This window comes from Leuresthes tenuis, unplaced genomic scaffold, assembly GCF_036924035.1.
Source record: "Leuresthes tenuis unplaced genomic scaffold, fLeuTen1.0.hap1 SCAF_14, whole genome shotgun sequence".
Lineage (NCBI taxonomy): Eukaryota > Metazoa > Chordata > Actinopteri > Atheriniformes > Atherinopsidae > Leuresthes > Leuresthes tenuis.
In genome coordinates, this window is record NW_027325368.1 from 24,866,371 (window position 1) to 24,881,527 (window position 15,157).

Sequence of the window (15,157 nt, forward strand, 5' to 3'; positions counted from 1 at the left end):
CTGTATGTTCCTGAGTTGAGGCGGAAGAGGGGTGAAAACTACGAAAAATGGTGACTATGTGATGTACATACAAATCTAGTGTTGGGCGTATTGATGTATTAAGATGTATAGGATGGTAGAGGAGAGTTTTCAGTGGTTTACGGGTCAGATGGTATTGGATGTTCGTGGCGGTATATATGTTGCGGGCCGGTGAGCCGTTCAGCTCCAGCGTGGCGGCTCATGACTGATGAAACATCAGCTGACTCTTAGAGCAGTTAAAGGGGAATTAAAGTCCCAGTGCGCAAAACCTTCGATATTTTGAGACTTAGTGCAGGCAACATTGTTCTCCCCGTTTGTTGGTGTGTCTCATTAGTTCATAGATACCATAACATGTTTTTTCTTTGCAGGGTTTTGTCAAAGTAGTGAAGAGTAAGGCCTACTTCAAGAGATATGAGGTCAAATTCAGGAGGAGAAGAGGTAAGTGTCCACTCGTAGTGTACCCCATCTTGGACACTTACATACTGAGCATGCATCACAAAGTTAACCTCATTAAATACTATAAACCTCTGACATTGAATCGTTTATATTATCAGAGGGCAAGACTGACTACTATGCCCGCAAACGACTGGTTGTGCAGGACAAGAACAAGTACAACACTCCGAAGTACCGAATGATTGTCAGGTTCTCCAACAGGGATATCTGCTGCCAGGTCAGTGACCGAGTGAAACCCAGGGCTCTCAAGTCTCACGTAATGAGCATGAGACACACGCATTTCAACAAGTTCCGACACCACACATGGAATTTCTCACGCTAAAAAAAAAAGATAATATAATAGCTATCGCTATGGAAACGGCAGGAAACAAACACGTCTCCCATGAGTCAGTTATTAATAATAACAACACTAATAAACTTTTTCGATCCTCTCTGTTGTTGTACAGATTGCCTATGCAAAGATTGAAGGAGACCAGATTGTGTGTGCTGCTTACTCTCATGAGCTCCCCAAATATGGGATAACTGTAGGCCTCACAAACTACGCTGCAGCCTACTGCACCGGGCTTCTGCTGGCTCGACGGGTAAAAGCATCAACAGAAAGCTCTGTGATACATCAACTTGTTTTTGGATAGCTATGTCACACATTGAGTTGTCCACATTTATTGTAACACCTGATTTCAAAATCAAAACTTGGAAATGCTGACATGAATTTTGTCTTTGTAGTTGCTACACAAGTTTGGCATGGACCAGGTCTACGAAGGCCAGGTGGAGGTGACGGGAGACGAGTTCAATGTAGAAAGCGTAGACGGACAGTCAGGTGCCTTCACTTGTTATCTGGATGCAGGTCTGGCCAGAACCACCACAGGGAACAAGGTGTTTGGAACCTTGAAAGGGGCAGTCGATGGAGGACTGGCCATCCCACACAGGTCGGTATTTTGCAAGAATAGCAGTAAGTTGTGGATGTTGTCTGTAATGGGTAAACAATAAAAATGGTCTGATTGAGATGAACTATGCCTCGCCTGGAAAAATTTTAGAAGGGTTCCATTATCCCTTAAAGCAGCAGTTTTTGGAATACCTCTTGATCTGTCTGCTTTCAGAAGTATCTTGACGTATGTTATAGAAACCTTTTTCATTAGGTTTTGAATTATGTTTGAGCGTGTATAACATGTTCTCCTATCAGCATAATTCAGGATTTTATTTCATGATTAATGTACTTCTGATAGCTTTTATTGATAACACAAATAAAAGGGTTGTGCCCAGTAAGTTGTAAGTCTATGTTTACAACATATTTTTCAGTATTGATCACTTGTGGTAGAGTGCGCAGCGAGGGTGCCATAATATTCTGTTGCATGCATGGCGCGTTGGAGTTGTCCTACCCACTCTCTTCAATGATTCCATGGTTTTGGTTCTTGGTAGTTGTGGGGATCACTGTCATTAAAACATCTTAATGGCATGTCAGTCAAGTTTGTGTGGCAGGTTCTGAACCAGCTTCCACAAAGCTGAACTGATCCAGCTTGTGTCTGCTTTTCATTCTTTGCTTCTTGATGATGATACACAGCACTCTGAGCAAAATGTAGTTGGTCCTTCATTTGCATCAGTTGATGTTTAATGTCCTTTTCAAGACGGGGCTGAGAGAAGCAAGAGGAACCAAAGCAAGCATCCGGAGATTCTCCATTGCCTGACTCTATCTCTCAACTTTTCTTTTTTTCTAGTCTGAAACGGTTCCCTGGTTACGAAACAGAGGGCAAAGAGTTCAACCCAGAGATGCACCGAAAGCACATCATGGGCATGAACGTGGCTGACTACATGTCATACTTGATGGAGGAAGACGAGGAGGCCTACAAGAAACAATTCTCACGCTTCATCAAGAACGGAGTCACGCCAGACACGGTAAGATGACCGTCACCCTCAAAAATAGATCAAAACATAAGTACAGCACCTCTGGCAGTGGTTTCATATGGAGATTTTACATGTGATAGATCTTGTGTGAGGTGGCCTCTTGCCGTTGCTAAACTAAGAATGTTACTCACAGATTCAGTTTATCAGATAGTTTTCCCTTGTGCTGTATGTGAATCACATGTTGGATAAGTTTGTTAGTAATGACTATTCTGAGGTTTTTGGCTCTGCTTCTTGATGATGATACACAGCATGCTGAGCAAAATGTAGTTGGTCCTTCATTTGCATCGGCTGATGTTTACTGTTCTTTTCAAGACGGGGCTGAAAGAAGCAAGACAAATAATCGTGCACAGAGTGAAATCCTCCAACTCGGTGCTAATACATGTAATTTTTGTTTTCAGGTAGAAGAAATGTATAAAAAAGCACACGTTGCCATCAGAGCTAACCCTGTACATGACAAGAAACCTAAAAAAGACATCAAGAAGAAGAGGTGGGTTTCAACTTTTGCCTGCCATTATTGCTACTCTTAGAAATTCACAAATTCCTGCTGACGTATTAAATGCTGTACACAGCATTTAAAATAGGGACTGGAAAACCCAAGTGCTGAGCAGATAAACCTTGATGTACTGAATGTTAATTAAGCCATTTGTCTCTTTTCTGGCAGGTGGAATCGAGCCAAGTTATCTCTGGCACAGAGGAAGGATAGAGTCGCCCAGAAAAAGGCCAGCTTCTTACGAGCACAAGAACAAGAAGCGGGAGACGGTTAGGGGCTCAGCATGGCGCTCTGCTGCCAAAATGCACATCACAGACAAATACATTTATTACAAATTGAAGCTTGTGCCTCTGTGACTTATGTGGTGGGTTTAAATGGCTTTGTCTGCATGTTTGAATTACATACATTAACAATGTTTCCTTCATGATTGTGTAAAGATTTACAGCACAATCTGTTTTAAATCTGACAATACTCAAAAAGATTGCACCTGTTCCAGTGAAGTGGTACAGCTTTTAATTGTGCAAAGTCATGCTGGTTTCTTCACTAAGTAAACATATAAAAACTTTTTGTAACAGCAGCACTTACCCCAGGCTTTACGGGTAAGTGAAATTGTCTGGTCAATTCATTTCAGCAATGTGTGGAAGGGGTCATGGAAAACACTGTGTACAGCATCAGATGTGATGATGAAATTTAACAGATGGTAAAACATTCATGAAGTAACTTCGTCTGTGGCACCTTGACTCGAAATCAATAAATCACAATTTTACAAAGGGTTCTTACAGTATCAAAAACAACTAACTAAATAACTGTCACAAATTAAGTTTTTTTTTCTTGACCATAGATTCAGTAGTGATGTTACCAGGATCACATTTGAAATGCCCAGCATAGTGATATGCAGTACACAGGACCTGTGAAATATAGATGAACACTTTCATCTGGAAGCAAGTCAACGACAACAATTCCTCCTCATTGCTACTGTGACAATGACAAAGTTTCATTTTCACTTGGACCACATTTTCAAAGTGTACAGCAGGTTCTTAACCGAGTGAGATGACCAGGAAGTCCTGTTAGCATGGATAAGAGCTGTTTGGATTCTAAATGCTAAAGAAAGAATCTTCATCGCCTCCTTTATCTTTTAGCACACTGGGTGTGCATATTTTATGAAAAAAAAGAGAGATAATGTCATCATTCAATTCATTAGAGCAGCAACATTTATAAAGTGACACTCAATTGTTTTCCACTAACTAGGATTCATGTAAACAATTCTAAGGACAGAAGGATGAGCAATCATTAATACATTTCATTTTTGTGTTTTGGCTTTCCTTTTTTTTATTTATTTAAATAAACTGAAGTACTATACCTCATGCACTTTGTTTTCATCTGAATAGCTGTAGTTGGACTCTGGAAGATCCAGGTTACAACTTAGTGTAAATGTGTCTGGATTCTCTTTACAGTGCAGTTTGGTCAAGGTTAAAAGAAAAACAGGACTAAACGTCTAATTTAGTTTTGATCAGTTTTCTTACCAATTACTCCTTAAAATACCAACACCAAATCTTCTGCAAAGTGCAGCTGTTTTGAGTAACAATTACTCTTTTCATTTTAATGTGAATGTTTTTTTGGCACCAACAGTATATCAAAAACAAAAACCCAGACAAAATAGCACACTGTTGGTTTTGGTCCTTTTGGTGAATTTGTTTTAAAAAAGTAAAATATTTCATCCTAATTAAATCAATTTTAAGCTGTAAAAGATTAAATTTAATCACACTTAAAGTGGGAGTTTGATCATTGGTTTGTAATCATGGTAAACTGATGTGCGACTCTGTAGACATCAACATGGTTTTCCGGCATAAAGTCATTTAGTAAGTCAGCTTTTGTTCTACCCCAAAACCTGTTTTTTGTTCTGTTTTTTTCAGGAATTCTGTCATAACATTCCACTGTAGTGAACAATATAATATAAAGTGTTTGAATTGAGAACTGATATAATTTGCCTAATGCAACATGCAATCATCCAGCTTAAGTCTTAAAAAAAGTACTCAAATGAGACTTTCAGAAAGCTTTGAAATTAGGATAGAGGAGGTAGGTCCACCACCAATCATTCCACCAATCATTCATAAGTGTTGGAAGTTCATAAAAATGACTGAATAAACTATGCTACTCATAAATCACAGCACCCCCCCCCCTCCTCCCACACTCTGTTTAATCTGGTGAAGTCATGAGTAGCATTATTTCACTTTCTGTCCTTGTCATGAGTCCTTAGTGTGTGAGATCTGTCTCCACAGAAGAGCTTTGAGATTGTTGAGGATAAGTGAGTGCTCCATGTCCATCTGTCCAGCATTACCTCTGAGAGCCATACAGGCATACAACTGCCTCTCAAGTTCCTCTCTCATCTCTGACGGTGCCCCACGCAAGAGGTAATCCTTCAATGTACTGCACGCCTTTGCCAAGTTTGGCTGAACTGGCTCCTCCCTGCACCTTTTCTCCGACAAGTCACATGATGTCTGGCAGTCGGCCCCGTACACGCAGTCAGCATCCGTATCACACTTCAGGACTCGCATGATGCGTCGGAACTCATCCTCAGGAACAACCGTGCCTGTGTTAGTCAGACGGAGCTCATGCCGATCAGTATAACCAAAGTGCGCTGCTGCCAGGTCACAGATCAGAAAGCTGCCGTAGGTGCCGTGGAAGATGTCCTCCACAAGCTCCAGCAGGCCCATGGAGATCTTAGCTTTGCGAGGCCAGGAGGGGGTGAACCACTGGTCCATAGCGCGCTGTACGCCACTGGGCACCCAGGAAACAAATGGCCAGGGAAGTGAGAAACCATACAAAGGTCCATATGGTATGTGTTCTGTCATGTACAGGTCTCCGCAATAGCCCAGGAGGCGAGGAGTGTGTCCACGATCCTGAAGCAGCAGGCCAAGCAGCACCTCAAAGAATACAGTAGAAAATCTGACTCACCACAGCAAAAGACAGACTTTTCCATGTCGACAAATAAAACATTTATGAAAACTCCCCAAAAAACATAGCCAGATACCTCGTCCATTTGCAGGAGGGCCCATGTTGAGCGGGCCTCTGGCAGTGACACCCGTCCATCTCTGTTGCCATCAGCGACAGCGAGGATCTGGCTGACGAGGTTGGCAAGGTTCGCTTGCTCCCCAAGCTTGGCCTGGTGGACAGAGAAAGACAATTTAGTCTTCAGTCCATAATAGAATTAAGTCTATCCAGACTTTTATCATATTAATGTGCCTTTTACCTTGATGTGATTAAAGACCATCTCTTTAAACTTCTCCACTGAGGTTCCTCTGGTAGGCTTGTCGAACAAGGGGGCTTCTCTACGTGGCTCCAGTTCCTCGCCCAGCTCGTAATGCACAACTTCCCCCAGCTTACAGTGGATGATCCCACTATGGTCTCCCCAGCTTCCTGTGTACACCTGGTAAACAGTAAAATGCCCAACAAACATGTAAGATTACAAAGAATCAAAGGCAGCACTGTAGTGAATTAGGTTGGACAGAAAGAACATCTGCTTCATACCTGATTATTTGGTTGTGTTGACAGACATCTGCCCATGTAGAGCGTTTCTTTGTCGCACAGACTGCTGCAAGCTGAGCCATCGATGATTCCCCTCCAGTATTTATCACACTTAAAAAATAAGAAAAGATTATGACCTTTTCAAGGTCTTAAACAAATTACACGACAGACAACATGTTTTAACATGCACAAGTCCGTTTGTACCTTGAGCCAATATAAGGATAATTTTTAAGCCATACCGGGTTGCATTTATTTATTTATTTTTTTTTAAATCACTCACAATGGTGTTCTTGCACTCATGTCCTCTGCACAGTTCTGTATAGGTAGAGTATTGCACATACAGCACCCAGCTGCCCACCAGCACAGTCAGCCATGTAAGAAACAGGTACTTCACCCGCACAAAGGAAATCCGAGCCTGTGAGAGAAGGACCGAGACAAATGGACAATAAGAGGTCAAGATTATGAAAATCTATCAAGGAACAGAGAAATATCAATTGATTTAACCCCGTTACAAGTTCTGTAAATTTCCTTGTATCCAGATTCGCGTGAAATGCTGTTTAAAACATATTACAGAAGCACAGTGCACTGACTGTGTTGCTCTAAGATAGGACAGTCAACTTGATCGCAATATGGGTGAATATGGTAACAAAATGAGATATCCCATAACAGGTTGTCTGGTTAGTCACTGTGCAATAAGGTAATCAAGCTTATAAACTATTATGGTGGTGAAGGTCCAGTTGTTGTAGAGTGACAGTTATGGTTAAAATAAATCTAATCGTCTGCTGGAGTCAGTCTAATCGTCTGCTGGTGATGCACCCATCACATGTCTTACAATAACTTTCTAAACAGATGTCCCGTTGTTTCTGTGAATGCACTCAGTAACTTGGTGATATCTCTATGGTGATTACTATGGGCAAGGTGGAACGGAAACATATATAACTATACACCTGGGTGCAGATCCCGGGGGGACGAATTTCTGAAAAACATGAATTGTCCTCTCCAATAAAAATTGTAAAACATGATTATATAAAATGAATGGATATGAATTAATTGTCAAGTTGTAAAATTATTTATCCTTTATTGTATCCAATTGTCCAGATACAGATAGTAAGAGTTATACAGATGAGAGAAGTTATACATCTTCTCTCATCTGTATATAGTCATGGAAAATGACAGATGAAAACAAAAAAGGAATGATTTTACATAAATTTATGTCAATAAATCAGATTTTGGTGGGTCAGCTTGTGTTGTGTTTGTTGTCCTTTTTTTAGAACAATTTACCAGCATAACTGGCATTGTAAAAACATGACCAGTTAGTTTACACAACTTGGTTAGGGCTTCATATTTTGATCATCCATATCAATTAATCATGCATAAAGTAGTCCCATACACTGGGAGAAAAAGAAGATGGTGAGAAGCACCAAAAGATAAGAACGTGAGTCGCAAATTATAATTCTTAGATTATATATGATTAAAGAAAGCAATAGCCTGATCCTGTGTGGAAGACAGCTTTGGAACCCCTGAAGCCTATTATGCAAAGAAGATTGCCGCATGAGTTGATAAATAAAATGGACAACACTGCACATTCTTTACAAAATATAGTGATAAACCAACATAGTGTATTCAGGCAGAGGCTTCTTTAGCTCCACTGTTATAAGGTACTGTTCTATCTCTTGATCTCCCAAGATTTTAAGATTTGTTCTTTATACAGCAATGATTTCATGTTTTTTGTATATAAATAAAGCAGTATTCATTTAAGTTCAAAACAATATGCATCCAAAATCGCAATATCCACATTTAATGAGAGGGGGAAAAAAACACTCACATCAAGCATAGAATTTGCTCAGAGATAAGATCATTTGCAATTACGTAGACATGGTTCATCTTGTTCCAGTCATTCATGGCAAAACAAAACTTCAGTTAATTTTTTATCCAAGGACTCTGACTACACTGGGGAGGATAAAGTAATTTTGGTTCTCACTTTGATCACATGGCAGGAACGGCTTATTTATGTATTTTCAGCTTCAGCACAGTTTCCAAATCCCAGCAAAATACTGTATGGAGCCAAGAACAAGTCAGTCATCTTTTCATCTTTGTTGTGTGCTGATTACAGCTGTGTGTAAACAGGATGGAAGAACTTTCTGTTTTGAGTCCATACAAACTGCAGCAAAAATAAAAACATATGATTTACTGATACAATCAGTCTTAAATTCAGATTCATCATTGCTTTAATGGAAAATAACAACACTTCAAGAGTTTAGGTTTACTAAACTACGACAGGGCCCACAGTAAGAGATGATGCAAATTCACAGCAGAAACGTCTTCAAGTTACTTAAATGGTGTTTTGTCTGATAATGCTGCGCTTGTAAAATCAGGATTTCATTAGAGGAGAGCATGAGTTCACGGTCTTAATGGGCTGATTTTCACACACATCACAATTTCTGATGTTAAGCTGTCTAACAAAAGCAACAGTAAAATATTAATTACAGCAACTTTCTTTGGAATTCGGCTTATGTTTTACTATTTTTAAAAAATTTAATCAGACCTTTAGCAACAGCTTCATGTTGTTGTTTTTTTAACAAGAAAATGTCAGCAAGAGATGAACAGACATATAGTAGGCCCTCTGGGAAAGGATTTTTGGACAACAAAGAATAATAAATAAATTGCTATCTACACAGATCATAAACGATACAGTGGGATAAAAACACAGAGCAGAACATGGGAGTGACTTTGAGTCATATGTGTTTGCTGACTGTCTGGTGATGCATTTCAGCCATTAACACAATGCAACCACTGAGTTAAAGAAGTGAAACAAAAGTAAGAGCTTGATTCTTCTTCAGCTCTTATGTGGTCCTTTTTCCCTGTCCACTCTTTACTTGGATATGTGGTGTATCTCTTAACTAGAAGAAACATTTGACTAACTCAATTATCTATTATTTGCATGTTAGTTAAAGGGTCAATACAATATGTTGTTTCAATGAAGATACTACATATATTGTGTATGTAATGAATACAGGGCTGCAAGTGTTTTGCACATGCATCGTGACTCGAGACATTATCTGACCAAGAAAATAATTTATATTTTTATGAGTGGAACAAAAGGGAACAATTACAATGTACATCATATAATGTATTATCATATCACCGAGCTGAGGTGGCAACATGTAGTACAACATATTGAAAATAACATCGATGATAATATGAGCTGGTTATGAGTAGTGCAAGAAGAAAAATGATTTAAGTGAAATGAAATGAGCTTACTCACAAAGTGCAAACTGAAGAGTTGCCACCTGTCAACAATTACATTCAGTTACCCTTGTGAAGTACGAGCCTGTCCGGTTGATGCAGCACAGATGAAAGACTTCGATGATGACTGTGCCAGAGAAATGATCCTTTACTTTCCAACTTTTCCCACCTCTCAATTCCACAAACCTGTCCTCATCATTTATGTCACTTGGAGAGTCACTAACATTGGACCTTGTGTTATCATATGGGATGCGTGTTTCTTTCAATGAAATCTGTGACATTTGTATATTAGCTGCTGTACAGTTAAGTGCTCACTTCCTGTCTGTAATTACAGTTCAAACATCATCACAGTTTTCTGCTACTTTTAGAAATATTGATCTCATCAGTTTAGATGAACATGCTGTAATGTGTACAGATGAGCTACTGACTCTTTTTAACTCTACCTGCACAAGCCTTTTAGATTCTGTTGCTCCCCTGAAGATTAGGTGCACCATCACAGCCATGGTTAATTTTACAGCAATGTCCGTTAGACTACCAGTAAGCTGTCAAATCTGCCAAGATTACATTTATCTTTGATCTTGTGTCTGATTACAGTCACAGGCCAAAGGTCCTCTTATAGGGAGGAGGTACTGCACTATAGCACTACAGTCAGTGCTATGGACAATATGTAGGAATAGCATTTTTAATTTGTGTCACTTTATTTGTACTTAAGATCCCCTTACTTCACTTTATTTTTGTTCCTCATAGTACTCTTTGCTTTTTATTGATGTTTGCTTTTGATTTATGCAAGTGCTACTGAGTCCACAAATTTCCTTATGGATCAATAAAGTATCTATCTGTCTAATCAATGAATCAAATCCCAGCAATTCCAGTCCCATCACACCCTCATCTGCCACCTGTAAGTCCTTCGTTAAATTTTTTATTGAAAAAACTATTCACCTCCATTCCTCACTAAACGTAGTTAAGGACCCTTCCAGTCCTCATAAGTGATCTGCTGTTCTGGAGCATTTCAAGCCCATTTCCCTGTCCTCCTAGTCCAGGGTAGTTAATCTTTTACGGCCCATAAATTGCGCCTGTGACTGCATCCCCTCAAGACATTTTAAAGAAATCTCTGACACAGTCGGACCGTGTGTTGTGGCTTTAATAAACACCAGTCTTGTTTTTGGTTGCATTTCAGCTGGCTTTAAACATGCTGTTGTGCAGCCTTTATCAAAAAAACTTTAGGCCTATATCTAATGTGCCCTTTTTAATCAGTTCTTGAGTATATAGTTTGTACTTGGATGCAAACATGTATAATTAATCACAATGCATATGAAAAATCCCAGACTGGTTTTTAAACTCTTCACAGCACCAAACCTGCTCTATTAAAAGTTTTTAATAATTTGGTACTAACCATAGATTCTGGCTACTTTTGTATCTAACAACCTTGATACCATCGAACACTCAACATCTTCTTGACTCATTAAAAAAACAAGTAGGAATAAAAGGTTCTGCATTCCGATGGTTTCAGACGTTTTTCAGTCCACCTGGGAGGTTATTCCTCCAAAGAGGCCCCACTCACCTGTGAGTTCCCCAGGGTTCTGTGCTGGGCCCAATGCTCTTTTATATATATATATATATATATATATATATATATATATATATATATATATATCTACTGACCCTTGCTTCAATCTTTGAGAGTAACAACATTTCCTTTCACTGTTTTGCTGACGATGTCCAAATTTATTTTTTTACCCGTAAAATCCTAAAAGAGCAGTTAATTGTTGCTAATGCTTGCATATTTGAAAGACATTCAATTTTGGATGAGCTTGAAATTCCTAAAATTAAGTTAAAATAAAACTGAAAGTGACTTGACTAACCAAACAGGCTGATTAGAAGATGAGTGATGATAACATGTCTCATGTTAGGCTTATTGAATCCTTCCCAAATTAAGTTTCATGGGTTGATGAACTTAAATTCATCAAACAAGCTGTGATATTCAAAAAGTATTTGTCCTTTATACTTGAATCACATGTTATAAACCAGTTCATAGCTCAATGTTCCATGCATGGGTATCTAAATCCTGGAACTCTCTAAAACAGGGGTGTCAAAGTTAAATACCCAGTGGGCCAAAATTAAAAACTTGGACAAAGTCGTGGGTCAGCCTTGATATTTATTGAAAAAATGTCTACAATTGAGTTTTTCCCTCTCTTCAGATATAATGATGAACCTTTTCATATGGAAACAAAATTAAGTTTTGCTTAAACTTTGAATCTGGAACAAGCAAAGCTTAATACTATAAACGCATGTGAAATCAAATGTCAAATAAAAGACATTGTCATTCATTTCTTAAATACAATTTTTTTTTTAAATCTTGGGCCTCTTTCTCAATTTGTAGCTTTCAGAGTTCAATTTAAATGGTAATCTTTTTTCACAGATTAACAATAATATTAATAAAAATATTTTTGTGAACAGATATTTAGCTTCCCACCTGTCCAGAAAGCTCCTGTTTTCCACCTTTCATTTGGCCAGTTTTGGGAGGGGTGGCCCAATGTGACTGGTAGCATGAGGTCGCTCATAAATGTCAACAGAGGAGGGGGCGCTTGTGGGTCCTGATTGATGCGCCAACGCACCAGTAGAGCATTCTGGGATTAGTAGTATTAGTGGTGCATGCGCTGTCTACCGGCAGGCCAGCTCTAGTAGACGTTTGGTATTATCTCAAGGGCCAAATATAATTACAGTGCGGGCTACATTGAGCCTGCAGGCCTGAGTTTGACATCTATGCTCTAAAATGTAATGAAAAAACACTTGCAAAAACTTGCAAAACTACCAAAACTTCTCAGTTTTGGTATGCTAGTTTGCATTATGAAGGTGATATTATTTCACAATGACAAATCTCTTTTCCATTTCCATACTAACCAAAAACAGGAACAGAAATCACCATGGCAAATAAGACAGTACAGTATAAAAGTATGAGATAAACTGTGTCCACGTATGAGATAAACTGACTATACTTGTAACACAGTGTGTCAAACCTCCTCCACCTGCATGAGTTCCTCATTGTACATAAGTTATTGGCAACAGGCATTTGGTACCAAAATGTGAGGGTTCAGCCCTTATGAAATCAGCCAGATCTGATTACTGCTGCCCAAACACTATAGAGTGTAACAGAACAACTGTGCACTGTGAGTGAATGTTCTGACACTTTTTTTTTAATGAAAAGTGAGAAGAGAAATTAAAATGAAGCCATATAAAATCATCTTAAGCAGGGGTTCTCACAGTCATGAGCTTCTCTTCAGACTCCCTGGAGTTTTGGAGGAAAACAATACCCTTCCACCACTTTGGCTCATTAGTTTTTCCAAAAACCCTGGATGTCTACAGGATCGTGATGTTATTATCTAATCCCTTAGATATTTAGCAAGAGAGCAAACACAGCTATGAACTGTTTGGCACATACTAAAAACATAAATGGTCTGACGTATGGTTTTTGACTGAGGGTAAAAGTTCAAATTCTCCAAGAACTAGTGTATCTGAGCTCTTAAACCACACCAACCACATTTAGGCTATTCCTTCGGTAACTGATCTAACGTCTCCTCCCTTCCATTCGCTGAGCCTCGCCTGAAAGTGTCTGGAGTCTGTTGGGCCCATCTCCCACTTTGAACAACCACTCATCTAAACAGAGATCCCTTTCTGGCTAGTTTTTTCGTCCTGGCGTAAATTACCGATTTTCTACTCACATGTTGGAGACACTATCAGAGGCAGGCCTGCACTTTGCTCTCTGCTGACCACTGTGTGTCAGCAGACTGGCGGGCAACCTTCCGTCTCAACAGGATTCACATTCATCAGGTATTTCGAAACAGCACAACAACCACCAGAGCAGCCCGTCGCTGCCAGCTGTCAGTCTGATGTGACGGCGCCACACAAATACGATCGCTTCATTTGAAATGATGTACAATCTGTTTACCACAGCAATTTTCGAACAGAGGTCATACCTGAAAGTAAAAGGACTTTTTCACCCAGGCCCGTGGCAACAGACCCCTCGCCATCACAAAAATAGATCATCTCAATACGCGGACCTGACTGGTGGAGATCATCCAAACATCACAGGAGAAAGCGTCTTCATCATCAAATGAGTGAACCCAAGAAGAAATGACAGCATATTTCCCGATTCCAGCCTCAGTTCGACCCACGGCTCCGCGCTGTCTTGTCCATGTAAATCGCCCTGATATTCCACTCTCCCTGCACCTCTGCCCTTTGCAGCATTTGAGCTGCCGATTTTCAAGAAAAGCAACATACCTTCAGCTGAGAGAGAGAGAGAGAGGAGGGGGAGAGAAATATATATATATATATATATATAGAGAGAGAGAGAGAGAGAAAGAGAGAGAGAGAGAGAGAGAGAAAAAAAAACTTGTGCTCATGGCGCACGCGCAATTTATTGATCCACCAATCAAACGTCTTCTCAAGCTGTCGTAATCATAGACATATAAATATAGACGCCGCATCTGCTGTGGAAGGGAGTGCTCAAAGCGCCGTCATCTTAGTACAGGGCTAGCAGAGGCAGCGGTGCATAAATGTACGAGGGAAAGAGGTACTCCGCATCCTCAATGTTAAAGTAGAAATAGTCGCTGAATTTTGGACCGATTTTCAAAAGTATTGATTTGTTTAAAACGTCACACGTGATACAGGGTGCTTGGATATTTTAAAAATGCTGGTTTTCTTCCAGTGGACTTGCCTCAGCATTTTCCTGAAGCTGAACCTCATTCTAATGACGTGAGTATCTGCATGTACTAATTTTCAAACACATAAGCGCATCAAGGCCAGTGGCGTGCACGGGTGGGGGCTAAAATACACACGAGTACACAGTAAAACATATTGTAGTGTGTTATGTCCCTGTCACTAGACTTCGACAGTTTAGCTCATATCCAAGGTGCAAACAGTAGGACTGAGGGATGAAATTAAGAATGTGGACCAGCTACATCAGTGAGTGATGAGTTATAATCCTCACTGTATATTTCCATCCCTCTTTCCACTAGGACCACAATTATGCTTTGCCTGCTTCTTCTCCCACTGTTCTAAGGCCAGACTTAGTGAAGATCTGGCTAGAGTGAAGAGTGGAGCGCATGGCGAAGAAAAATGTGCACGCTCTTCTCGAGGATCTGAGGACAAAAAAAACCCTCATGAATGAAGAGGTGAAAGACAGGCTTGAATGCTACTCGGGTAAAATGGAAATACTAATTTGAATATTTTTTATAGGTTCTTTAAATAAAGACCTGAATAAACCTGAACGTTTTCTGGGTTATTTTCGTTCTATCTATGTCTGTCTGTCATGTTTGACGTTTGACAAACAAACCTCGTGAAAATAGCTTGACAACTGAGTGGTTTATGATAATTTTTATTGTGTAGAAACACCATTCCTCCATAGATGTAATGTACTGTTGGAGCAAATGGCACTGTACCAAGATGGCCGCCCTGTAGGCACGCCCATAGACATATAAAGAATAGACGCCGCATCGACCGCTACTGCCTATTGGCGCTGACGAGCCG

At 39.8% G+C, this 15,157-nt stretch overlaps 2 protein-coding genes across 2 annotated transcripts; one reads left to right on the top strand and one right to left on the bottom strand.

Moving 5' to 3' along the window:
* rpl5a (ribosomal protein L5a) lies at nucleotides 1–3,200 on the top strand. Its single transcript, XM_072364629.1, has 8 exons — nucleotides 1–50; nucleotides 387–456; nucleotides 573–688; nucleotides 918–1,052; nucleotides 1,195–1,397; nucleotides 2,184–2,361; nucleotides 2,769–2,857; nucleotides 3,032–3,200. The coding sequence occupies exons 1-8, from the start codon at nucleotides 48–50 to the stop codon at nucleotides 3,132–3,134; spliced, it is 897 nt and encodes a 298-aa protein (XP_072220730.1). The 5' UTR covers nucleotides 1–47; the 3' UTR covers nucleotides 3,135–3,200.
* A 156-nt stretch (nucleotides 3,201–3,356) lies between these two features.
* On the bottom strand, nucleotides 3,357–13,937 carry dipk1aa (divergent protein kinase domain 1Aa). The gene is made up of 6 exons (XM_072364628.1): nucleotides 13,606–13,937; nucleotides 6,666–6,800; nucleotides 6,389–6,496; nucleotides 6,111–6,287; nucleotides 5,892–6,023; nucleotides 3,357–5,784 (listed from the first exon to the last, which is right to left on the bottom strand). Exons 1-6 carry the CDS (start codon nucleotides 13,657–13,659, stop codon nucleotides 5,104–5,106), a joined length of 1,287 nt encoding a protein of 428 aa, XP_072220729.1. The 5' UTR covers nucleotides 13,660–13,937; the 3' UTR covers nucleotides 3,357–5,103.
* Nucleotides 13,938–15,157: the final 1,220 nt, after the last annotated feature.

Bases quoted from the DNA above. Each gene is read 5' to 3' on its own strand.
- rpl5a (XM_072364629.1), top strand. The intron at 1,053-1,194 runs GTAAAAGCATCA...TTGTCTTTGTAG, and splicing joins GGCTTCTGCTGGCTCGACGG to TTGCTACACAAGTTTGGCAT. The intron at 2,858-3,031 runs GTGGGTTTCAAC...CTTTTCTGGCAG, and splicing joins AAAGACATCAAGAAGAAGAG to GTGGAATCGAGCCAAGTTAT.
- dipk1aa (XM_072364628.1), bottom strand. From the start codon at position 13,659: ATGGCGAGGGGTCTGTTGCCACGGGCCTGGGTGAAAAAGTCCTTTTAC. The intron at 6,288-6,388 runs GTATGAAGCAGA...ACTGTTTACCAG, and splicing joins CAACACAACCAAATAATCAG to GTGTACACAGGAAGCTGGGG. The intron at 6,024-6,110 runs GTAAAAGGCACA...TCTGTCCACCAG, and splicing joins TGGTCTTTAATCACATCAAG to GCCAAGCTTGGGGAGCAAGC.